General features: G+C 37.2%; 2 protein-coding genes across 6 annotated transcripts in view; one reads left to right on the top strand and one right to left on the bottom strand.

Moving 5' to 3' along the window:
- uggt2 (UDP-glucose glycoprotein glucosyltransferase 2) overlaps positions 1-23100 on the bottom strand; it is a 41059-nt gene extending 17959 nt beyond the window's left edge. For 3 of the 5 annotated variants that reach the window (XR_007185319.1, XM_048193701.1, XM_048193704.1), the window contains exons 1-28: positions 22955-23073; positions 21990-22123; positions 21110-21192; positions 20858-20988; positions 20548-20660; positions 20235-20412; positions 19971-20067; positions 18375-18447; positions 18115-18215; positions 16978-17077; positions 16404-16464; positions 15871-15962; positions 15567-15720; positions 15153-15272; positions 14756-14841; positions 14217-14352; positions 13788-13919; positions 13360-13524; positions 13086-13209; positions 12820-12918; positions 12395-12489; positions 10878-11087; positions 7922-8053; positions 6690-6817; positions 6493-6588; positions 5877-5979; positions 5070-5149; positions 284-473 (exon numbers count right to left, since the gene is read on the bottom strand). Coding sequence is in view for 4 of the 5 variants with exons in the window: in XM_048193701.1 (XP_048049658.1) it covers positions 284-473; positions 5070-5149; positions 5877-5979; positions 6493-6588; positions 6690-6817; positions 7922-8053; positions 10878-11087; positions 12395-12489; positions 12820-12918; positions 13086-13209; positions 13360-13524; positions 13788-13919; positions 14217-14352; positions 14756-14841; positions 15153-15272; positions 15567-15720; positions 15871-15962; positions 16404-16464; positions 16978-17077; positions 18115-18215; positions 18375-18447; positions 19971-20067; positions 20235-20412; positions 20548-20660; positions 20858-20988; positions 21110-21192; positions 21990-22111 (3201 nt within the window). In the remaining variant the exon portion in view is untranslated. Of the gene's footprint in view, positions 1-283; positions 474-5069; positions 5150-5876; positions 5980-6492; positions 6589-6689; positions 6818-7921; positions 8054-10877; positions 11088-12394; positions 12490-12819; positions 12919-13085; positions 13210-13359; positions 13525-13787; positions 13920-14216; positions 14353-14755; positions 14842-15152; positions 15273-15566; positions 15721-15870; positions 15963-16403; positions 16465-16977; positions 17078-18114; positions 18216-18374; positions 18448-19970; positions 20068-20234; positions 20413-20547; positions 20661-20857; positions 20989-21109; positions 21193-21989; positions 22124-22954 lie in introns of all 5 variants that reach the window. The other 2 variants (XM_048193702.1, XM_048193703.1) reach the window with 2 other exon arrangements.
- Positions 23101-25151: 2051 nt separating this feature from the next.
- Positions 25152-26410, top strand: part of hs6st3b (heparan sulfate 6-O-sulfotransferase 3b) — a 70106-nt gene continuing 68847 nt past the window's right edge. The window contains exon 1 of the mRNA XM_048193700.1: positions 25152-26268. Coding sequence (XP_048049657.1) covers positions 25724-26268 — 545 coding nt within the window. The 5' untranslated portion in view covers positions 25152-25723. The remainder of the gene's footprint in view (positions 26269-26410) is intronic.

Below are 26410 nucleotides of genomic sequence, written 5' to 3'. Positions count from 1 at the left end.
ATCTGTTATACTGACACTAAACAACTCTTGCTAGAGAGGCCTGGCTGAGAATGACAATTCAATCAGGTAAAAGTAACAAATAAATTCTGTTAGTGAAACATGAATGAACAAAATACTTGGTGCATTTTTAAAAGAGATTCTGAACAGTGAACATTTCAAAGCACTACTGTGCAGTATGAAACACAAAAACAACAACAACAACAACAACAAAAAACACCTGATCAAGTGCACAACTTTGCTTTGGTTAATATATAAATACTGAACTCAGAGTTAGAATTCATACCTCCTGTAGGTGGATGTTGTCTAGATCATATGGGCTCCTGACCGCCTCTACCATCCAGCTCTCTGGGGTAATCATATTAAGAGTAAGCAGAGGGGATTCTGGGATTTCAGTAAAGCGAGCCACAGGGCCAGGGGAAAGGGAGTTGTTGCCAAAGAAGGAAACATCCGGCTCCAAAACATATCGATAGAAGCTGCCAAAAAAACAAAGGAGAAGTATAAGACATCAATTGTAAAATAAACTGGTGGTCTGTTGTAATTTCTCCTTTTAAAGGGATAGTTCACCCAAAAATGGAAATTCTGTCATCATTTACTCACCCTCAAGTTGTTCAAAATCTGTATCATTTTCTTTGTTCTGTTGAACACAAAGGAAGATATTTTGAAGAATGTGGGAAACTGAACAGTTTTGGTGCACCATTGACTTCCATGGTAGTTTTTTTCCTACTATGAGTCAATGGTGCCCCAAAGCAGCAAAATATCTTCCTTTGTGTTCAACAGAACAAAGAAATTTATACAGATTTGGAACAACTTGAGGGTGAGTAAATTATGACAGAATTTTAAATTTTTGGGTGAACTATCCCTTTAAGGTGACCTTTTTTTGGTAGTAATGTAATGTTTGAAAATGAAAATGTTTTACATGGTACTAAAGAGAATATAGGTTAAAAAATTCACAGTCATTGATTCTTGTTTACATTACTCCACCCACTTCTTCCAATATTAACAATTAAGTCACAACAATTTCTCTCTCTTGTATCACACGAATTTCCATGAAATGCAGGTGTTTTAAATCAGTGCAGTTTTTACTTAAATATATTTTTTTATATATTACATTTTTTATACCTCAGCACTTAAAACATTCATTCATGGAATATGTCAAATGTAGAGATCAGTGGCTATCAAGCTCCAAAAAAAAAAAAAACCTGGTGCATTTGCCCCAATAGGTACTGTAATTGGCAGATAAAAAAAAAATGCATTGTATTGAAAACCCCACTTTTCAACCACCCTGACTTCACATTAACCATTTTAACAAATCAAATACTGTTAAAGAAAAACAAAACAAAACAAAACAAAACAAAAATATAGCTGCGAGCAGCGATGGCGGGCCCAAGCCCGGTGGCACCGCCACCCCGGTGGCTTCAGGGCAACTGTGCACAGCGGGCAATAGGCACTTAAAACGGTTAAACATCAAAGGACTATGTCAAATTCACTCCACATTTACTGCACTACAAGGTGCCACTATAGAGCCCCTCCTCCCTGCCCATTTTCAAAGGATTACATGTGCCAAGTTTTAACATTATTCTGATGAATTTTGAAGCAAATCAGGTAAAAATAAGAGGGTGATCTCAATGTATGCTGAAAGTGACACATTTTCTGCTTCCAGTTGGTGGCGCTATGACTTTGAATCACAATAGTCACATCCATGTGATCAGCCTTGTACAACGAAGACTAAGCCGAAGTTTCATCAAAATCAATTAATGTATGCAGAAGTTATAACACTTTGTTTCCCTTTTCTTGCCATAAATTCGTTGCCTCGCCACGGCCAAACCGTTTGAGATATCCAAAATCCGTTTGCAATTAAACAACTTCAATGTGTTAGCAACAAGTTAAAAAAAGCTTGGTGTAAATTGGATAAACCCTGTAGGAGTAGTAGTATAAAATTCATAGCCTGTTTTTTCAAAAAATTAACATTCAAACCAAAATAGCTGACTTCCTGTTGGTCGGAGCTAATGAATGTAAATTAGAAAATTGTCCGGCTTGATGAGAACAATATGTGTACCAAGTTTGGTGACTGTAGGAAAAACAAACCCCCCCACTTTTGTCAAAAGGTGGCGCTACTGAGCCCCTCCACCACGCCCATTTCTATGGCTTTGTCCATGTCTACTGGTTGACAATATTGATGTGTGTGTCGAGTTTCATGCAATTTGAAGCATGTTAAGAGCCTCAAAAACACTCAAGAATATTATTACAGTTTGACCTGTTGCCATGGCAACAATATTTCAAATATCAAAAATCCTGTCATAGGTCTACATCTGCTGTGTATTGACATTACACTGATGAAGTTTGAAGCAAATCAGGTAAAAATAAGAGGGTGATCTCAAAACATTTCAAAAAGTGATACACTTCCTGCTGCCAGTTGGTGGCGCTATAACTTTGACTCACAATAGTCACATACATGTGATCAGACTCCTATAACGAACACACTTGTGAAGTTTCATAAAGATCAATATATGTATGCAGACGTTATAACACATTTCCTGTTTCCTTTTTCTCGCCATAAATTCGTTGCCTCGCCACGGACAAACCGTTCGAGATATCAAAAATCCCCTGGCAATTTTTAATCATCAGTGTCTTGACTTCATGCTGACCGAGTTTGGTGGCGATCGGATTAATCGTCTAGGAGGAGTATATCAAATTCCAGAGCATGCGTTTTTCAAACAACCCTTAATAGCTGACTTCCTGTTGGCGTGACGTTTAACTTAGAGCACGAAAGTTGTTCGGCCCGATGAGGTCTATATGTGTACCGAGTTTCAGACTAATACGTGCAAGCGTGTTTAATATATGGACCAAATTTTCAGACCTTTTTCAAGGGGGCGCTGTTGAGCCCCCCTGCCACGCCCGGGTACCAGCTTCTGCCCGGCCCTGTTGGCCGCGGATTCCAATGTGTGTGCCAATTTTCAAGAGTTTTTGAGCATGTTAAGGCCCCCAAAAAGCCCCGGAAGACGGAAAAAAAAAAAAAAAAAAAATAATAAAAAAAAAAAAAAAAAAAAAAAATATAGCTGCGAGCAGCGATGGCGGGCCCAAGCCCGGTGGCACCGCCACCCCGGTGGCTTCAGGGCAACTGTGCACAGCGGGCAATAGGCACTTAAAACGGTTAAACATCAAAGGACTATGTCAAATTCACTCCACATTTACTGCACTACAAGGTGCCACTATAGAGCCCCTCCTCCCTGCCCATTTTCAAAGGATTACATGTGCCAAGTTTTAACATTATTCTGATGAATTTTGAAGCAAATCAGGTAAAAATAAGAGGGTGATCTCAATGTATGCTGAAAGTGACACATTTTCTGCTTCCAGTTGGTGGCGCTATTACTTTGAATCACAATAGTCACATCCATGTGATCAGCCTTGTACAACGAAGACTAAGCCGAAGTTTCATCAAAATCAATTAATGTATGCAGAAGTTATAACACTTTGTTTCCCTTTTCTTGCCATAAATTCGTTGCCTCGCCACGGCCAAACCGTTTGAGATATCCAAAATCCGTTTGCAATTAAACAACTTCAATGTGTTAGCAACAAGTTAAAAAAAGTTTGGTGTAAATTGGATAAACCCTGTAGGAGCAGTAGTATAAAATTCATAGCCTGTTTTTTCAAAAAATTAACATTCAAACCAAAATAGCTGACTTCCTGTTGGTCGGAGCTAATGAATGTAAATTAGAAAATTGTCCGGCTTGATGAGAACAATATGTGTACCGAGTTTGGTGATTGTAGGAAAAACTAACCCCCCCACTTTTGTCAAAAGGTGGCGCTACTGAGCCCCTCCACCACGCCCATTTCTATGGCTTTGTCCATGTCTACTGGTTGACAATATTGATGTGTGTGTCGAGTTTCATGCAATTTGAAGCATGTTAAGAGCCTCAAAAACACTCAAGAATATTATTACAGTTTGACCTGTTGCCATGGCAACAATATTTCAAATATCAAAAATCCTGTCATAGGTCTACATCTGCTGTGTATTGACATTACACTGATGAAGTTTGAAGCAAATCAGGTAAAAATAAGAGGGTGATCTCAAAACATTTCAAAAAGTGATACACTTCCTGCTGCCAGTTGGTGGCGCTATAACTTTGACTCACAATAGTCACATCCATGTGATCAGACTCCTATAACGAACACACTCGTGAAGTTTCATAAAGATCAATATATGTATGCAGACGTTATAACACATTTCCTGTTTCCTTTTTCTCGCCATAAATTCGTTGCCTCGCCACGGCCAAACCGTTCGAGATATCAAAAATCCCCTGGCAATTTTTAATCATCAGTGTCTTGACTTCATGCTGACCGAGTTTGGTGGCGATCGGATTAATCGTCTAGGAGGAGTATATCAAATTCCAGAGCATGCGTTTTTCAAACAACCCTTAATAGCTGACTTCCTGTTGGCGTGGTGTTTAACTTAGAGCACGAAAGTTGTTCGGCCCGATGAGGTCTATATGTGTACTGAGTTTCATACTAATACGTGCAAGCGTGTTTAATATATGGACCAAATTTTCAGACTTTTTTCAAGGGGGCGCTGTCGAGCCCCCCTGCCACGCCCGGGTACCAGCCTCTCCGGCGTCCTAATGGCCGCGGATTCCAATGTGTGTGCCAATTTTCAAGAGTTTTTGAGCATGTTAAGGCCCCCAAAAAGCCCCGGAAGACGGAAAAAAAATAAAAAAAAAAAAAAAAAAAAAAATAATAATAATCCTTAGAAGAACAAGAGGGCCCTGCGCGAATTTTCGCTTGGGCCCTAATAATAATCCTTAGAAAAACAAGAGGGCCCTGCGCGAATTTTCGCTTGGGCCCTAATAATAATAATCCTTAGAAAAACAAGAGGGCCCTGCGCGAATTTTCGCTTGGGCCCTAATAATAATAATCCTTAGAAAAACAAGAGGGCCCTGCGCGAATTTTCGCTTGGGCCCTAACAAGGTGATATCTGCAGAACAGCACTAGGCTGTTGTATGAATGTGTGTGTGTGTGCATGCGTGCGTCCCCCAACACTCTGAGTTGAAGTTTAATTAAGCTTTTGCTCTCACCTCTTCAGGGGCATCTCAGACAGCTTGGCTCGACAGTTCATGAACACCTGCACTTTCATATTGACCACTTGACCAAGCACCTGCAGCACACACAGAGGAGACGGCCTGGTTATTACCCACTCACACAATCAAAAACAACAGGATTCAGGAGGGAAGGCTTAAGGTCACGCTCCACAGAACCTCATACAGATGAGCCAATCGTGCTCATTTCAAGTTCTTTATGACTTTAGAGGACGTAATACAATGGTTATGTATATAAAAAAAAATCTCTTTAAAGATCGGCAGACCATAGCAAAATACTGAAAAACCAATACGAGGGTTTACATGAAAATATTACTGTAGCCCAATAAGTAGAGCATGGAGCCAGCAACAAGTCAAGAGAATGCATGAACTGATTACATGTATACCTTGAATACATAAAACTAAAATAAAATGTAAAGAGAACGCTGCACTTAGTTGAAGAAATCTAAAAATGTTTTTTAAAAATTATTTTTATAGTGATTCCAAGGGCAGATTTCCATTTTCATGCCTGGAACTAATAATTGGAATTAACAGATTTCAACAATCAACAAAAAACATTGTAATTTAAAAGAGTCTCAATGGAAGAATCAGATTTCTGAAACATCAAGTGCCACTACTTTTCTCTCATATGAAACAGTTATTATCTAGTAACACTTGTTGTCGTTGTAGACGCAGGACATACTATGACTATATTAAAAAGTGAAAGCACACGTCTCTCAGCTGAATCACAGCACACACATGCTTGAGGAACGATAAGCTCTTAGATGTGACCAAAGTTGTACGCACAGCCAATAAAGGAGCCAGCTTCTGTGCATCCCTGGTGAGTGGATCCACAATGGCAACCACGTCATAGAACACCTCATCTTCACGCTGTGCCAGTTGAAGAACACTGTTGAAAGACACATCTGGTCAGCTTGATACATTGGAAGTGAAAGTAAGTGTTGCATTAATGAGAAAAACTGAAGTAGAGGTTTTGTAACTGATATTGCAAAAGGATTACTTCAGTGTCACAAGTAGGTGTGAATAGCATAAATAATGACAAGAGGTTGCTCATAGCCATGGCAACCCAGTTAGGTGGCGGGGGTGGGATGTTTGGATATGTATCTGACTCACACTTTCATTGAGTTGTCTGACCAATTTGGACACACAACTTGCTATTTAATTTCAGACCAATTCATGTTAGAATGATTCATTGGAAAAAAAAAAAAAAAAAATGATATGATAGCAGATACCACCATTACTGAGATACTTATACAGCTTATATATGCAATGTGTTATTTTCACTGTTTTGCAGTCATAAAAGCAGCAAGAGGGTCTGGTGCAATGTATCATTTGCTTTTCAAAATGTAGAAACTCAACTGAAACACTGTAAAGAAAATCTTTAGCTTTAGCAGTACTGCACCTGTGTTTGTCCTTCAGAAATTTGATGTCTTTTCTGGCCTCTCCTTTAGGTGATGCAGAGAGGAGAGCGTCTACTTTCATGATTAGATCACTGGCCCTGTGAAGAGAAATAACAGGTTTTTGTTTTCCTCTCACAAACAAATAATTTTACATCTACAGACATATCGGCTTGGGAAGACAAACAAAAACGGGGCATACTTTTGGGAATTCAAGTTCATCTGCTTGATCTTGGATTTAATCTTTTCTGCTGAACTTTGCAGTGTGATCTTCTCTAGCAGATGAAAATCTTCCACACTGAACTCTTCTTCATCCAGCAGGCCCAGGATCTAGTGAAGACGTTAACCACATAGTTACAATTGTTAGTTCAGGGGCACATCACAGGCCATGGCTCCAAATTGTCAGTTCATGTGCGCTTACCACCTCAAACTTCTACATCCAGAACCCACATTAACCCCCCATATCCATATGAGAGAGACAGTCATTTATATGCATGCCAATGGCAAACCATTTGTAAAGCTAATCAAAGCAAGGCCAACTGCCAGATTGTCATTCTGGCTTTTAATATCAATGTGTTTTCACCCTGAAATTACTCTTGATTTTTTTTAACTCACAATATGAATGTTAACAAGTTTTCCATTACTTGCTAATTTGTTTCACATCTTTTCATTTTTCATTTGGCTAGCAGACCGTAATTTTTCAGAACAAAACTGTTACATTTACCCTTTTGCAGTTTAAAGCCAATTAAGCTCCAGCTAAAAGAAAAAAATATAATATGAATATATTTATATATAAAATACTACTGTAATATTATATCGTTTTATTTAAAACTGTTAATAAAATGTGACAATGAACATTTCTTACGTATTTATTCAATGATTTTGTAGCCGATATAAAAAATGTAAAATTGTACATAAAATTGTATCTTGTTTTATAATACATAATACAAAACCAAAGAAAAAAAAAGAGCAGAAATTATGCAACCATAGCTCTTTCAAGATGAGAATAAATTCTAGGGATCACTTTAGTGTGCTGGAGAATGATGGGACGTGTCACTGCGGCCCGCTTTGTGCTTGTCTGTCAACAAAGACTCTGCTGAGAAAGCACAGCAATATGACAGTTCGGCGGTTCCATGTGACCTGTGACCCCTGCAGCAGAGGTTGCTGAGTGGACAATGGTGAATTACCGCCATGCTTCATCTCTCTCCTCCTCTCCTCACAGGTTAGGACAGGCCAAGCAAACGGCTTAATACTGAGTCAACAAAACGAGTGGCCCTATGTGAGGGACCAACTGGTGAGACCTTACGGTTCAGACTATTTATCATCCAGATCAGCAGTCTGTATCGTAGGTCATTAGGCTATAAATGTTTTCATAACTCCTATGGAAATTGTCTTGAGGTGCCTAAAGGAGGAGGGGGTGTTTGTAAATCTCACCCTGCCGTTGCTGACCACAGCTCCTTGTCCAGCTTTCAGCTTAAGAACTTCCTTACAGTACTTCTGCTGGCTGTGCAGGAAGTGCACCTCCATCGTGTTGAACTTCTTCTCAAAGGCATCATGGTCCATACCCTACAGGAGATCATATACATTTAACACTTAAATACCTTGAATCCTTCAGGATTGATTCATTCTAATATACTTAAACATTTCTTCTTCTTATAATTATTATTATTATGTTGAGATAGAGAGAGAGAGAGAGAGAGAGAGAGAGAGAGAGAGAGAGAGAGAGAGAAAATCTTCATTGTTATGGAATAAGGAATAATTCTTTTTGGAATAAATATTTTCCGGAATGATTTCACACTAACAATATAAGGGGTCGAATCATGTGCAACCTCAGGTTTGGACCGGTTTGAACTGTGTAGTAAAAAATGTGGAAAGAAATTGATTGGCTCATTAATTTGTTTTTTTTGATTACACTGCAATGAGGAAGTTGTCAATCAATGAGTTATTGACAACTAAAGGGGGCACATTTGTGCAAGTGCAGTGTTGCCATTGGTGACCGTGTAGTGCTAATCAATCATTAAACATTTTCATTTATCAGACTTGTAATGAAAAAATGGCTTCAGTGCTGATAACAAATCTCTGGTGTATGAGCTGCAGAGTCATATTATTAGTGTTTCCACAATTTGGCCCTTATGAAAAGGGAGGAAATGCTAATATCAGCACAACACCTTTCCCTTCCATCCAATAATAGAGCCATTACAGGTCTCAGGCACAAGCTCTCAGGGAACCAAAAAAAACTCTCTCTCCAACCATTTTCAACTAATAAAACTCAGGAATAGTGGGTTGGATGGAACACATTCTCTTATCTTATAAGTTACGATGGAAATAGAGGGAGCAGGAGAAAGAGAGACAATGAAATAAGAAGACAGAAAGAACCAAAAAAAGCTCTCATTGTGCCTGACAGACAAATCAATCTTTCTGAGAATTGCAATACTCTGTCAATAAGACCCTAGATTCCAGTTGTGGTTATACAAGGTGTAGGGCAGCCATTCCCAGAAACAGTTGTCTGTAAGAAAATTACATGTGGTTGAGTGGTTTCCATTGGATGTGGCGATGGGTGAAGGCACGATGGAAAAGAAGAAAGGCCTTGCTTGTGTCATTTTATCTTGGTGATGACAGGAGGAAACAATAAAAACAGTATTTGATGTCAGGTGCTTTAATAGAGACAAGCGTTCTAGATGGTAGTGGGTAGACTGCAAGTGGGATGACACAAGCTACTACATGGTAAGAAAATGCTTTAAAGGAAAGCAATAAGCCACAAGAGGCAGTGCATTACTATAATTTTTTAACAATTAAAGGGTGCTGAAGCTTTATATAAAAGAGAGTTTTATATTATAGCTATGGTGCACCATATCCATATCATATTGGTTACTGCACGATATTTGAGATTATTATTGTTTTATTTAATCAGTATCGATAGATATAGAATATCGGTTGATATTGGATATTTAAAGGTGCCCTAGAATTAAAAATTGAATTTATCTTGGCATAGTTGAATATTAAGAGTTCAGTACATGGAAATGACATACAGTGAGTCTCAAACACCATTGTTTCCTCCTTCTTGTGTAAATCTCATTTGTTTAAAAGACCTCCGAAGAACAGGCGAATCTCAACATAAACACCAACAGTTACGTAACAGTCGGGATCATTAATATGTACGCCCCCAATATTTGCATATGCCAGCCCATGTTCCAGGCATTAGACAAGGGCAGCCAGTATTAACGTCTGGATCTGTGCACAGCTGAATCATCAGACTAGGTAAGCAAGCAAGGAAAACAGCGAAAAATGGCAGATGGAGCAATAATAATTGACATGATCCATGATAACATGATATTTTTAGTGATATTTGTAAATCGTTAGCATGTTGCTAATGTACGGTTAAATGTGGTTAAAGTTACCATCGTTTATTACTGTATTCACGGAGACAAGAGCTGTCGCTATTTTCATTTTTAAACACTTGCAGTCTGTATAATGCATAAACACAACTTCATTCTTTATAAATCTCTCCAACAGTGTAGCATTAGCCGTTAGCCACGGAGCACTATCAAACTCATTCAGAATCAAATGTAAACATCCAAATAAATACCATACTTATGCGATTAGACATGCTGCATGATGAACACTTTGTAAAGATCCATTTTGAGGGTTATTTTAGCTGTGTGAACTTTATGCTGTTTATGCTGTTACGTGAGCTCCGTGGGCGGGGGAGTGCAAGATTTAAAGGGGCCGCAGCATGAATTGGTGCATAGTTAATGATGCCCCAAAATAGGCAGTTAAAAAAAATTAATAAAAAAAAATCTATGGGGTATTTTGAGCTGAAACTTCAGACACATTCAGGGGACACCATAGACTTGTATTACATCTTGTAAAAAAACATTCGATGGCACCTTTAATTGTCTATGCACATTTCCCTTGTTTTTACATTCTTGTTCGCCTTTTTTCTAGAAAGATCTGGAAACACAAATGAGTTAAGGCTCATACTGATTTCCCCCACATATAGAAGAGAGAAACATCTGTAGCACACGTTAAAATATGTCTTAACAACTAGTCATTCAATTTGATTTTGTACACACTGCGTTAAATTTTTGTAAATGCAGTTGTAACTACCTGCGTTTTTTGGGAGTTCATTTGGTTGCCACTCTCGTAAATTACTGAACTGTGTGTGTACAGAATAGGATTAAGCACTAAAATGTGAATTGACAACAGGATTTAGCTGAAGTGCGTACATGGCCATTGTCTGTCAAATGAACTCAAGTAACATAAATTAACAGGAAAAAGAAAAAAGACAGATAGGCTAGAAAAGAACAGGTCTGTTAAGATAAATCCAACTCAAAACTGCTCTACACATAATTCCCCATTACCCAGACAAAGTATTTCACACTCCACTGACCTGTTTAAGTAAGTGTTTAATCTTGGTGCCTTGTTTGAGGAGCTCAACATTTTCTTCTTTGAGGAGTTTTAGGGTGAAGTCAAGCGTGTTCTTGATGCTTTGCGTGAGGAGAGAAGCCCAGATGGCTCGGTACAGACCGCTGTTGTCCTCCATGGGTTTTCCACTGGGGTTATTGATCACCCCAATACGACAGCTGGAGCTGCTGGATTTCTGTGGATCAGAGACTCTCTTGAAAAGGAGATGACAGCAAACCAGTAACATTAACTATGTCATTCTGAAAGTTGTGAATGATCTGGGTCAGATTACTTAAAGGGTTAGTTCACCCAAAAATGAAAATTCTGTCATTTATTACTTACCCTCATGCCATTCAACACCCGTAAGACCTTCATTAATCTTCGGGACACAAATTAAGATATATTTTAGTTGAAATCCGATGGCTCCGTGAGGCCTCCATAGGGAGCAATGACACTTCCTCTCTCAAGATCCATAAAGGTACTAAAAACATATTTAAATCAGTTCATGCGAGTACAGTGGTTCAATATTAATATTATAAAGCGACGAGAATATTTTTGGTGCGCCAAAAAAACCCCAAAATAACGACTTATTTAATGATGGCCAATTTCAAAACACTGCTTCATGAAGCATCGGAGCATAAACGAATCAGTGTATCTAATCATGATTCAGATCGCGTGTCAAACTGAATCATGAAAAAAACTGAAATCACATGACTTTGGCGCTCCGAACAGCAGATTCGATACACTGATTCATTTGTGCTCCGAATCTTCCTGAAGCAGTGTTTTGAAATCAGCCATCACTAAATAAGTCGTTATTTTGTTTTTTTTGGTGCTCCAAAAATATTCTTGTCGCTTTATAATATTAATATTGAACCACTGTCTCACATGAACTGATTTAAATATGTTTTTAGTACCTTTATGGATCTCGAGAGAGGAAGTGTCATTGCTCCCTATGGAGGCCTCACGGAGCGATCGGATTTCAACTAAAATATCTTAATTTGTGTTCTGAAGATTAACGAGTGAGTAATAAATGACATAATTTTCATTTTTGGGTGAACTAACCCTTTAATGAAAAAGCAAAGATCATCATACACAGATTTTGGGAGTAAGACTTTTGTTAAAGTCATTCCTAAAAGACTATTGTTAACATTACTTGTATGTTAAACCGTTATTCAGCTATATAAAACATAAAAACATATTTATGAACTCAAAGAATGATTTGAGAGATTAACTAGATTAATATCTGGGTTGTGATACAATAACACAGTAATTTGTAATATGTATAGTTATTCAAAACTGTGAATACATATGTAATATGTAAGAAAATATATATAAAAATTGGGCCATTACCACTGAATTTTGTTCATTAACCAGCACCACAAGAATGCTTTCAAAGATTAATTGCTGTCAGATTAATTACTAAGATGCACGTGTGCCTCTGCTCTCTGAAGATGTGATTCCTGTGGATACAACTAATTGGAAATAAAAACTGCAGTAGTTCACCATATGTTTCAAGGCGTTCCGGAGCAACTGCCTCCCAGAGAGGTGTTCAATATCTGCTACAATCCATACAGTCACTCCATACAATACCTCCTCCTCTACGAGAGAAGAAAAAAATGTTTAAGAATAATGCTTTTTAGGAAAACACAGTTTGGATAGTTTTTTAACTAAAAAATCTTCTTGTAAGGTGTGTTACATTATTGAAAGTACCATTATTAAATCAACATGCGACGTTAATTATACTAGCAGTACTGGCAGTGCATTGTCAAACACTTCACTACTACTTTATAAAATAGAGCAATCTGAATAAAAAAAAACAAAAAAAAACATTATAATATAAAAACAAAAACACATTATAAACTACAAAATCGCCTCATCATAAAAATAAAAAAAAAATAAAAAAACAATATGAAAAAGATATGACTCACCATCTCTGGTGAAATACTTCATTCTCTTAGAGACAACTGCAGTTTTATCTCTGGAGTCCAAGTATGAGAACATAGTTGTGTCATCCCAGTCATCGGCAACTATTTGTTTAATTATAACCAAAATTATTAAGGCAGTTAATAAGGAACACTGAGAAGACACTGGTAATGATATGTTGATATGCAGTGTGATTGTGACAGTGATGAAGGAGAGGTGACTATAATTAATATTGGCACTGGTTTGGGTCAAGTGATCATTAAAGGGCCACCTGGTGAGGCAGTGAAATCCAGATATCGTCTCTCAGAGTTCAGAATCAGAGGGTTGATACGGGGAACTACATTGGCCTGCTCCATCAGGAAATCCACCACATCAACACTCTCAGTGAGTTGACCCTGTATATGACAAGAATCTCCTTAGAATTTGCTATTACAGACATATGCACAGTCAGAAGAGCCTTCACTGCCTTTGTGCCAGATTTGAAAACAATTAACTTAAAGAAAATCAGTAAAAGTAATAGTTGGCAAGCAAAAACGATACTGCACCATAAAGACAGATCTCTGGAAGAAGTTGGTAGTTTCCATGATTCTCTGCAGAAGAACCGTCTCCAGCTCCTCTGGGTCCATCTCCTCACTACTGAGTGGAACACCATTGAACAAACCCACTGGTAGGGCGCCTAATCCACTCTTCCTGTAAAACACTCCTCCGGCCTGAAAAAACACATAAATATCAAACATTCATAAAGACAGGACATCTGGGTTTCAAAATAAAGTCTCATGTCCATGTGCCTAGGAATGTTCAATAAGCAGCATTTTATATTTACCAATGCTATGACACATGCAATGCACACTGAAATTATTTTATACATAATTCTCTGCAAATTAAACTGGGACATTTTAACAGAAAAAGTACCTACTGCAGTTTCACCTGGCATCTTTGTAATAGAGCACATAACACTATGTAGTAGCATTACCTTTCTGTTGTCATCATAGTTTGAATCCACTCCAAGAATTCTGGCAGCATTTGCTTTTGGAAATTTCTTTTTCAAATATGCAGTTATTGTATCCACAGAAAGAGTCTCCCCGACTTCCACCCTGTTATATATCTGCATGTGACAAAAAAACTCACTAGTATATAATGGCCAAAATAGTGCACTACATTGACTGAACACTGTCATTCAGTCTCATGAGGAGAGGAGTCTAAAGACTCTGGATATCCTTCCTTCCAGTCTATAAAACGTACATTTTGAACAAAAAAACCTGTGCGTTAACTGAATATATCTGTTATAGTAAATAATATGGACCAAGCTTTCAAATATGACAGTTAATGTGAAGGAGAACCCTAAAGTAACATTTAAGTCATTTTAATTTAATAAAGTCACAGCAAACACAAAGATACTCACTGACACCATGGACGTGAAAGCCTGCGTTTCGTCATACTCCTCTGAGATGTAGTTTAACAGCCTAAAGAGAGCAACGCCTGCATCCAAATATCCATCCACTTTATCATCTGCACTGACAACCATTACAAACCCAATCCTAAGAGACATATACATAAATGCATATTAAATCTGACATAAAATCTCAACTACAATCAACATACCAACAAACATAAATGAACAGTACCAAAGGGCCCATGATAATATAGTAAGGTTTGTTTGATGTATGTTAAGTAGGGATAATGTCAGCTGCTTATTACACAGTTACTTACCAAATAGATAAGTTAAAATGGACAAAAAATATCGATTTGAGTTGAAATTATATTTGATAAGTAAGAAACCATAAAGTGATATGAAACTAGCACAACTATGTAAAGAATTGCCTGTGACAATGGTCCATTATACAGTTCATTATATCAGAATTACATATTTCAGAGTCATGTAATAAAAAAAAATTAAGGCTCAGGTAAAATGTATTAAATGCTATTATTGACTACACACACCTGAGGGGAATGTTATGTTTGTAAAAGAGTTCTGCTAATTTGACCAGCTCAATGCTCTCTTCTTGTGTTGGGTCAAGAAACAAAACCTGCAAACAGTAAAGAAAACCATTTTTAAATCTTTCAAATGATCACAAAACAATAACAGTACTTTTTTTTGTTTTAGCTTTTATTCTAAAGACAATTTAATGAACATTATTTACTATGATAATCTGATCGATTCCTGCATCATACACATCAGAAAGCTCACAAATTGGAATCAGAATGAACAAATTCACAAAAAACAAGTCTGCTGCAGTCCTACAAAAAGGGGGCAATCAGGCGATAAACATCCCTGCATAAAGCTGTGCAGCTAGATTTAAACTTGGGCTATAATCAAATCACAGGCAATTTGACTCACCAGGTTAAAGAAGTTACGGCGTATTTGTCGAATAACACCAGGAAATGTTGCTCTGAGGAGCTCCTGGACACTTGAGGGCCAGTGACGATACATGGAGTCCTTCTCAATATCATTAACCCACTAGAAACCAGACAACAACGGGCATTTGTTAAATTGTTAAAGTCTTCATGTGAACAGTAAACGCTTATTTTTTTCAGCAGCTTGGGTTCCAGAGGTATTTTTCCATCTATTTTCTGCATTATAAAAAAAGTAAACAAACCAACCAAGATGAATTAAAACATTTGATTAAAAGTTGAATTTTGTTGAATTGTTTTTTTCATTCTAAAACCAATTTCGCTATACAGACCTCGAGTACCATTTATTTCCAAAACTCAATTGAGCTCTACAACTACACTCAAATAATTAGTGTCTCACCATAATGGATGAGTGGCGGATGTCCAGAGCGTAGCTGTCCTCTACAGTGGTTGATGTTGGTATATGCAGAAACTTACTAATGCTGCTTCCTCTGATGCCAAGGTTATGAAGACCTTCGAGGATCTTAGCCTCACCTCTGAGAATGTCCAAGATGCTACAGAGCAGTTGAGAATTAACAAATATACAGTATGTGATTAACACACATAAAACATGTTGGGGAATGTTAGTGGTGCCAATTACACACTACAACTTTGAACAGCACACAGAAACCAGTTGGTAGAAGAATTGTGTACTGGGATGATACCTGAAAGGGTTATGAATGTCCAGGTCAACATGTATTCCGTTTATGAAAAGACTGGCATCTCCAGGATGGATCCCCATTGACTCACTCAGCCTCTGCAAGGTAAATATCAGGTCAGATGAAGACAGCTATACCATGACCTTGAATTCAGTGGGCTTTAGTGGCATTTGTCCAAAGCAGCTTCCTGTTTACACATCACAGGTTCAGTCCCTCTGAAGTAACCTGGGTTTGGGTGTATTGATCAAGGGTCATGGCTCGCTTCTTATGGGGCTTGAATCAGCAAGACTTACCCATTGAGCTACACTACAACTTTATGGACTTCATTTTCAGTTTTTTATTATGGACATATGATATGCTGAAACATTCCTAAAATAATGGATGTAATGTAATGGATTTATCATCTGAGAGACTCAAGACACTCCTGAGTGTGGACCCATTTCATTTTCTAAAAATAAATCAGAAAATTTGGAGTCCATTTGGCTGCGCTTAAAACTTTTTTACAGTGCTCATCAGAAAAGTTGTTGAAAAAACCTTACCTTTTGGTTATCTTCTATTTCTTTTTTCATGTTCTGGTTTACGGCCACTCTTGTCAGTGATCTGTGGGGACAGTAAAACATGTACAGTGAGTATCAGCTCTAGCCAACATCCCAGAACAGTCATAAAAACCCATTTTAATCTCAGAAAACCTGTTCTCTCTTAGATGCCATATCGGCTATGCTGACAAACAGTAAACCACAGTAAGTCTGACTCAGCAAATTCTGAACACTGCACATAAAGCTGTCTAGAGTAGCAGTGAAGGAAAGTCACAGTCACACATTAAAAATGACCTACACATAATGCATATGCATGCATTCTGTGCCGTTACACATGCAAAACTGCATAGTGGAATATTATACAACAATAACTGTTACAGATACTACTAGATGTAAGCATTGTCAAAAATTATTTAAAAACAATATTAAATTATTGGACTCATTAAATATGACTCCTTTAAAATGCAACCATTTGTTGAAATATATTGTCATTCTTCTTTTTGAGTTCTGATGGAGGGTATTGTAACAAAGGTAATGGTTTCTGCCTAGGATTCTCTGAGACACCAAGAGTTTTTACCTCGCTCTGCTGGGGAAATTTTGACTGAGGTCTTGCATCAATTTGAGAGAATCAAATTTTGGCACAGTCATGATCCGAGAAGCCGCCTGGAAACTGAGGTCTATTGGAAAGAGAGAAGGCATCTTTTTTTAAAGGAAACAATAATGAATAAATAATGTCTGTAATGTAAGATTTAGTTAAAACTATTTATAATTAAAATATAAATCGATATGGTTGACTTAAACATAAACATTGTTACTTTTTAGTAATTAAATAGCAACTAAAGTTGTTCTCTTTTATGCAATTACACTGAATGGGGACAGGAGCTTTTGAGCTTCACAATGCAAAGGCATCATAAAAATATCATAAAAGCAGTCCATATGACGTATCGAATTTTGAGTCATGCCCCAAAAAAAGTCTGCCCTAACTCTCCTTCATGCATTCATATAAAAGCAGTGATTCTTGATTTCAAAATCTGAGATTATCATTGAATAATTAATAATAATTGAGCTCCATTATTAAAATTAATTACAACTGTAATAATTACAATAATTAAGATCCATTGTTATGGCATTCTTTTTGTGTTACATGAGAAAAAGATCATCATACAGGTTTGGAACAACATCATGTATGTTGTACAGTGTCAATGTATGTTTGATGAGTGAAAATATTAGGAATGTGGTTGCCATGGAGCATCATTTTTAAACTAGTCTAAAGAGTCTGGAAAAAAGCTAAAAAAACAAAACAAAAACAATTCACCAGATATTACAATTCCACTCCAAAGTTATTACAAAATCAACCGACCATTTCAATAGCCATCATGGAGAGCTCTTCACGTCTAGTAAAATAAATTGCTTCATTTATCCATCAGCACAAAACTAATACAGCTCTTATTTAGCCATTTTTGCTGGAGATCTCACAGTGCAAAAACTGAACTTGGCTGTGGACATGAGCATCTGTTCAGAAGTCTGAACAGGAGTAGGACAGATCGCTGCAGCAAGCAAAGGGTACAAACTGCAACCTTTCCACTGCTTCCCAATTTATCAAGTGGACAGTTCTCTCCAGGAACCATGTGGATCGGTTAAATCTCACTGGGTGACGCAGCACAGAGTTTAGAACACCTTAAGAGAGTGCCATCAATAACAGAAGCCAGCCCACCTTGGAGCTCCCACACTTTGAGAGGAGTCATGTCATTGGTGCTCTCCAGTAGATGCTTCCTCAGCTCTCCAAGTTCCTCTTGAAGCTCTGGGTGAGACTTTCTGGAGGTGAAGGAGGACACTGTTCACATAATGTGCACTATAGCACTTACCAAAAGTGCCATGGTACTTTTTTGTGAATAAGCACAATGCAACACAATATTCATTTTGATCTCTGGCTAGATATAAAGGTACGAGAGAAAAGAAAATCTGAGTGCTTACTTCAATTTCCCAAATAGAAATCCTTGGACTTCATCATTTTCATCCTCATTATCGGAGGTGACTGATTTGGATTCTACAAAGAAATGCAATTCATTCTTTTCAATATTGTTAGCTACTTTTGATTTTAGCTAACGACTTTTTCAAATAAGTAGCTGCACTACCTAAATGTTTGGGGTCGGAATGATTTTTCAATTTTTTTGAAGTTTCTTATGTTCACTAAGGCTGTATTTATTTAATAAAATCAGAAATCATTCTAATATGCTGATTTGGTGCTCAAGAAACATTTCTTATTATTATCAATGTTGAAAACAGTTGTGCTGCTTAATATTTTGAGGAAACAGTGATAGATTTTTTTAGGATCTTTTGATGAATAGAAAGTTCAAAAGAAGGGCATGTGAAATATAAATATTTTGCAACAATGCAAAAGTCTTTACTGTCACTTTTGATTAAAGGTGCCATTGAACGTTTTTTTTTACAAGATGTAATATAAGTCTAAGGTGTCCCCTGAATGTGTCTGTGAAGTTTCAGCTCAAAATACCCCATAGATTTTTTTAAATTAATTTTTTTAACTGTCTATTTTGGGGCATCATTAAATATGAGCCGATTTATGCTGTGCGGCCCCTTTAAATCTCGTGCTCTCCGCCCACGGCGCTCGCGCTTGCCTTAAACACTGCCTAAACAAAGTTTACACAGCTAATATAACCCTCAAATGGATCTTTACAAAGTGTTCGTCAGGCATGTGGCATGCATGCGTCGGATTATTTGAGTATTGTATACTGTTATATTGTTTACATTTGATTCTGAATGAATTTGAGGCTATGCTCCGTGGCTAACGGCTAATGCTACACTGTTGGAGAGATTTATAAAGAATGAAGTTGTGTTTATGAATTATACAGACTGCAAGTGTTTAAAAAATGAAAATAGCGACGGCTCTTGTCTCCGTGAATACAGTAATAAACGATGGTAACTTTAACCACATTTAACAGTACATTAGCAACATGCTAACAAAACATTTAGAAAGAGTTTACAAATATCACTAAAAATATCATGTAATCATGGATCATGTCAGTTATTATTGCTCCATCTGCCATTTTTCGCTATTGTTCTTGCTTGCTTACCTAGTCTGATGATTCGGCTGTGCACATCCAGACGTTTATACTGGCTGCCCTTGTCTAATGCCTTTCATAACTGTTACTGTAACAGTCTGTATTATGTTGAGATTTGCCTGTTCTTCGGAGGTCTTTTAAACAAATTAGATTCATATAAGGAGGAAACAATGGAGTTTGAGACTCACTGTATGTCATTTCCATGTACTGAACTCTTGTTATTTAACTATGCCAAGATAAATTCAATTTTTCATTCGAGGGCACCTTTAATGAGTCCTTGCTGGGTAAAAATAAATTAATTTCTTCTCAAAAAATTCTTACTGACCCCAAACTTTTGAGCTGTAGTGTAGTTTGTCAAGCTACTCATAATTTAAAGCCTAATTCCTAACACTGACTATTGTTATTAAATTCAAACTTAATGAGTTCTGTAATTTATTACCTTAATCTATCCATTCTGTTACACAAAAGGCAATTTGACATTGTACGATACCTTTAACCTGTGTGTCATCAACAGCTTTGTACTCAGTGCTTTTAATTGCCAGTTCAACACCATATCCAGACAGCAGCATCCTTTCATTTTTCGGCTCCTGTGGTGAGAAATCAGTTTGTGGGGCAACAAATATTGTTAATATGTTAAATGGCACATACTTCAATAAATTCATATATACTATGAACTATATAATACATAAAAAAAAATCAAGATAAAGTTTGCACAGCTGACAAATACAAGTGAAACAACACTGCTAATACTCACAGACACAAAGTGTCGTAGCACATAGATGAGTTTGCCCTCCTGTGCCCGCTCTGACAGAACCTTATGAAAAGTGTTGAACTCCTTGGTGCCAATTTCAGCATAAAGAACAGCTACAGGCAGGTCTGTCCCATTGACTCCTGGGTATTGGTGGTCAGACTTGTATAGGTAAGGTCTTGGCCTACATAGCACACACAAAAGTGTGTTGAAAAAAAAAGAAATGTTTTGAGAAACCAATTGGTTTTGCCATGAAACCATGTATGGACATAAATTATCACCAAATATATGAATACAATATATTGTTGGTTAACATTACCTGCCTGCTGCTGTCTTCAAGAGCTTCTTCATATCCTTGGTGCTGCAGGCTTTTTGACCATGCACAACTGTGAAAGCAGAGCAGCCATCCAGAGGAGGTTCATCATTTGCTATCTATAGAATGAAAAGAAAGATTTAACAATACTGTCTGTAAACCACATAGTGATGGTCTTTTTCAAATAAATGTACCAAAATTAAAATAAAAATAAATAAAATACTTTTACATAATTTGGTTGTGGTTGTTCAGACAGAAGTGTCCAGCAGGTGTATTTGTCTGAAATCATTATTATAATATACAGAAATAAACTCACTTGTTGGAAAGCATGTACAGCTGGTGAGTAAGTCCTGAGAGACAGAGACAGCTTCAGCAGGTTGACCTGAAGATCCGTTAAAAATTGCCCTGCTTTCTTGATGATCAGGTTATAATATGACCGGACAGACTCTAAAGACAGGAAAGAAAATATCTGCATAATTCAAATCCATGTGTAGCTCAAGAAAACACCATCATGCATTCCACCACTCAGTGAATTATAAATCATTGCAGAGAAGATGTCAGTCATTACCTCCATTTCTGTAAACAGTTAACTCCTTCACAGTATCAACAAATTGCCAGAACTTCTCGTCACCATCCTCTCGGATGAATTCACTGCACAAAATTAGATTTACAAAACAAAAAAGTTTTGTGATAAAAAGATCATATTAAGAGAAAAATGCAATTAAATTCACCATGAAATCAAATTTGACAATTCTTATTTTTATGGAATGTTTCAGCATTTATTATAAATGATTTATCCGTGCACGTCATTTAGTTTAAAATCATGAGCCCTCGTATTCTTTAACCACAATAAATTCTACTCCCTTATTGCAACAACATCTTTTCTCTTTTCTGATGACGTGTTTACTGGCGAGAGTGTGAGACAACCTGTCAATCACATGAGATCAGAGCAATAGCAAACCACAACCACCCATCATCCAACAATCCTATCAATTCCCAATGGACAAGATCAAGTCCTGCCCTATCTTTTTTCTTATTCGTTCCGCGTGGATATACGTCCCAATAGGAACGAAAAGACTATCGCAACTCCTGTTTCATGCCGACTTTTGAATGTGCTGCCATAAGACGTGCAATATTTCATCTAAAACTATTTTTATAAATAATATATTGTATAATTACTATACTTACAATTGTTATAATTCCATTATAATTTAGAGACCACATTGAATATTTACATTGTAAATGCATTTGTCACACAATAAGAAATGGTACCTAGTTAAAAGCAGATAAAATATTCACTTTCCATTACACAATTTGAACCTAAAATCTTGATTAAATAAAGTGCAATAAACAGACATTGATTTTTATGCATGAAGTCAGCCATTTAAAATGGAAGGGTAGCTAGTGAGAAACTAAATTGCAGGATAACAATTACAGTTCCAGCCCACCTTGTTTCCAGCAGGAGAGGGGTCATGGCCCATTTGGCCTGAAGACTGGCGATGACTCCTTTAGATGCTGACTGCACATACTGAAACCTCAGCAAGACCAGCACAAGAAAGACCACCCTCATGATCAGACACTGCTAAAAAAACATTAAAGATAACACTATTATAATTTTAATCAATAACATTCAGATCCATTGGTCCATTACACAATGATTGATGGATCATTTGCATACATTTCAATATAGCTAGAAATGTCAATACATCAGAAAATATATGGAGAAGTTGTCATAAGAGCTAGTATTATTGTTTAGTGCTTCATAATTACTTTAGTTTTTAAACTATACATCAGAGACCTTTAAAAAGCCTAAATATATTTAAATACAGGTGGAAGTTGGCTTTTTTTAATGGGATAGTATTTTAAATTTCAAACAAGAATTATTTTCAAATACACAGCAGGTTCAACACACCCTCACTATAGAGTAAATGTTTGTTAAACGAAATATCTTTTTTTTTCCCAAGACAATAACGTGACAATAGACAACAAAATATCTCAACAGAAAATAGCTTCCGTATTCACTGGAGCAAAAACTGGGAAATGATAATTATTTTTTCATATAAGTTTTTAGTAAAAGCACATACAGCAAGTCTAAACTGTCCAGTAAAACGCCACGTAGCTACAATGTAACGTTATGTGTCAGTTAGATGTATAATTGTTGCATTTTTTACAGACATCAGCATCACTGCCCGTTTCATAGAATTTATGTAAATCAGAGGAAACAGACTATTTGATTGGTCATTCTAACGAATGAAGAAACAATAAGATGGGAAAAAAGCATAAAAGACATGCATCACAAACGTTTCAATCACTGTTAGCGTTTCTTCCTGTCTAAAAACAACACATTTTTCAACAACAATAAACCGCGACCTGCCTCTGTGATATGTACAATGAATATGTTTTAAAAACACACCTAAATCATCGGACACTGAGCCGCTATATTACCCGTCTGTTTCACAGGACGCCGCCATTGAGGGGTCCTGCATCTTTAATTCTCTCTTCCACATATGGGAAAGCGAAACATTAATTCCACTTGAGTAAAAAACGTCAACATTTCAGCGACTGGTAAGCCTAATATTTTAAATAAAGTTCATTTTAGTTATTGTAGCAGTGAAATATCTTACAATCTTAACATGTTTTAGAAGTTGTGCACAAGAGTTGGTTGTTCAGGCATTTTCATGGACAACTAGGAATGTAATGGTAGAGCTCCTGAAGATTTGAAGTTCACATTGATGTTATGAACAGAGTGTTTTTTCCCCCCGTTTGATTCATTTAACTTAAAATATTGATATAGCTGCAAGTTACATCTCATTAATTTATGTTAGCCTAAAACAAATCACATATTTGGCTACAACTTTTATATATAGGCTATATAAGTTATTGTAAGTAGGATAGCCTAGAAAAAAAGTTATTTTGGAATTACTATGTTGATATGATTCATTTAGTTCTATGCAATATAGTGTTTGGAATTGCTGACCTAAAGGTGAAATACTCGTGTAAATATCTGAATAGGTCCTAGTTCATTTTTTATTTTAGTTCAATTATTATTGTTTATATTGATTGTTACTGGTACTTTAAATCAACGTCATATATATAATTTTATTTTTTTATGTTGCTATGAAACAGAAACTGTTTTTATGTTAAATTACTGCATAGGAGATTACATGCATTTTATTGCATTATAACCTACTATTGCATTAGATACTGTTTAATATTTATAGGCTAGGCTTCTCATTTAAGCGAGTAGCCTATATATTCCTGGAAAATAATTACTTTATAGAAAGATGAAGTTACATATTTGGGGTAAAATGTGGAGAAATCAACAATAGTATATTTAACTCGCACTCTCATTAATAAACCAAAGGGGGCGCTGCATAAGAAAAATATGATTTTGCCCTAGTACAGAGACCTACCTGGCAAAAGTAGCCTAATGGTTAAACCCAAATGTAAAATACAAATCATTTAAAAGAAAGAAGAAAATAACACACACTATAAACGACTATAAAACACTACCTGCCAATAGTAAATTTGCAGGGGAAAAAATTAAAATGTGAATTATGTTGCATGAAGGGGAAAAAAACCAACAACATTTAAAGGGTTAGTTCACCCAAAAATGAAAATTCTGTCATTTATTACTCACTCTCATGCCGTTCGTTAATCTTCGGAACGCAAATTAAGATATTTTTGATGAAATCCGATGGCTCAGTGAGGCCTGCATAGGGAGCAATGACATTTCCTCTCTCAAGATCCATAACTAAAAACATATTTAAATCGGTTCATGTGAGTACAGTGGTTCCATATTAATATTATAAAGCGACGAGAATATTTTTGGTGCGCCAAAAAAACCAAAACAAAATAACGACTTATTTAGTGATGGCCGATTTCAAAACACTGCTTCAGGAAGTATCGGAGCGTTATGAATCAGCGTGTCGAATTAGCGGTTCGCTGATTCATTATGCTCCGAAGCTTCCTGAAGCAGTGTTTTGAAACTGCTTTCCCATATGTGGATGAGAGAATTAAAGGTCTTACGGGTGTGGAACGGCATGAGGGTGGGTAATTAATGACATTATTTTCATTTTTTGGGTTTTAAAGATATGCCTATCTGAAAACACATTTTTATAGTAGGTATAGGTGATGTAAAGAATCAATGTCCAGTTATTACAAAATGATAGCTATTGAAATTAAATTACAAAAAAAGTAAATCGTTTAACCTCAGTCTAAATAACATTAATCTGCAAAGATAGAGGACTAAAATCTAATTTGACAATTACAGACAGACATGAACATGCAAAGTAGGCTATAGTTCGTTATTCTCCTCCCTGGTAGTACAGACCAAGGAATTCTACAAATTAACAATAAACGCTGACAATATGTCTGCATCTAGTCTATAGAGGTAGAAATATGCACAAAATGCGCAGCATAAAAAAAATAATTTAACAAAAAAAATTAAAATTAGACAGTAGAATCTGTTAAATTATAGCCTATGCGTGCATCTCGACCAAATTGGGTCCAAATTACGATGTAGCATTCCTTTAGTATTTTCCCCAAAGTGATATGGCACAAAGATTGCATAGCGCAAAGAACTGTGAAGCAAATAATAACACGCGCACCGTGAATTCTCTCAGTAGTGGTGACACTTTATTGCTGAATATACCAGAGCACTGGACTGGGACCAGGTGCAGATGAAATTGTTCGAGTGAAACGAAAGAGCTCGTGCTATAGTACTGGCGCGCCAGTGTCTCTTCATTGAGGCGCTCGCGTCTCATTGACATCATTCGCATCATCCCGCTGATGCGCGTCGCGGGATGGATGGAGAACACAGACTCATCGCGAGTTCGTGGAGATTCCGCAGAATAAAACAGACCAACGAGACACTTCGAATCGTTTCATTTGCACAGAGCGACCAGACGTTAAGTCTTATACTTTATATTACCACGATGTTCGGTTCTTGAACAGCATTTGGTTATGCAATTTATGTTTGGTGTCTTACACTTTCTTTACAACTTTGTGAGAGAGCAAGTTTGATGTGAAGACTTGGATATCACACTTCCGCGCATCTTTTTACCATATCAACATGTGGCATGGGGCTTTTGGGCTGGATCCCACGCGAACGTGCTGGAAGAAGACCTGGAGAGGAGATCATGATTCACACTAACTGCATGAAACATTTCTATGTGTTAAAATGAATGATAAACCTAACAAATGGATTTTCATCCCAATTTTAGCCATTCTTTTTGTCACGATTGGGTACCAGTATATTTGTCCGGCAGGCGGTCAGGCTTGCCATTTCAGGACAGGAGACAAACTCGTGAGGATCGGTGCCCTGTCCACTCCAGACCCGACCACCGATGACCTGTACCGGGAGCAGGACCCGGAGGAAGACAGCCCGCCTAAATGTGCGTCCAAATTCAACTTTACAGAGCGCGATCTGACACGCGATGTCGATTTCAACATCAGGGGAGATGATGTGATTGTGTTTCTGCACATTCAGAAGACAGGAGGAACCACCTTTGGCAGGCACCTGGTCAGGAATATTCGCTTGGAGCAGCCGTGCGACTGTAAAGCGGGACAGAAGAAATGCACGTGCCACCGGCCCGGTAAGCAGGAGTCCTGGCTCTTCTCGAGGTTCTCCACGGGCTGGAGTTGCGGTTTGCACGCAGACTGGACTGAACTGACCAACTGCGTGCCTGTGATTATGGACAAAAGGCAGTCTCCAAAGCGCAAGAGGTAACGCGCCTCCCTCACTCTCATAAACTAATTCGGAGAATTCATTTGCCGCTCTGTTGCTTCTAATGAAGGTAATGATGAAGTGCAACATGAGGGTGTTTTCACACTTGAGTCCACTCAGACCTCTTTAAGTAGACCAAAA

This window comes from Megalobrama amblycephala, linkage group LG6, assembly GCF_018812025.1.
Source record: "Megalobrama amblycephala isolate DHTTF-2021 linkage group LG6, ASM1881202v1, whole genome shotgun sequence".
NCBI classification, from domain to species: Eukaryota; Metazoa; Chordata; class Actinopteri; order Cypriniformes; family Xenocyprididae; genus Megalobrama; species Megalobrama amblycephala.
This window is presented reverse-complemented; position numbering and strand designations above follow the sequence as displayed.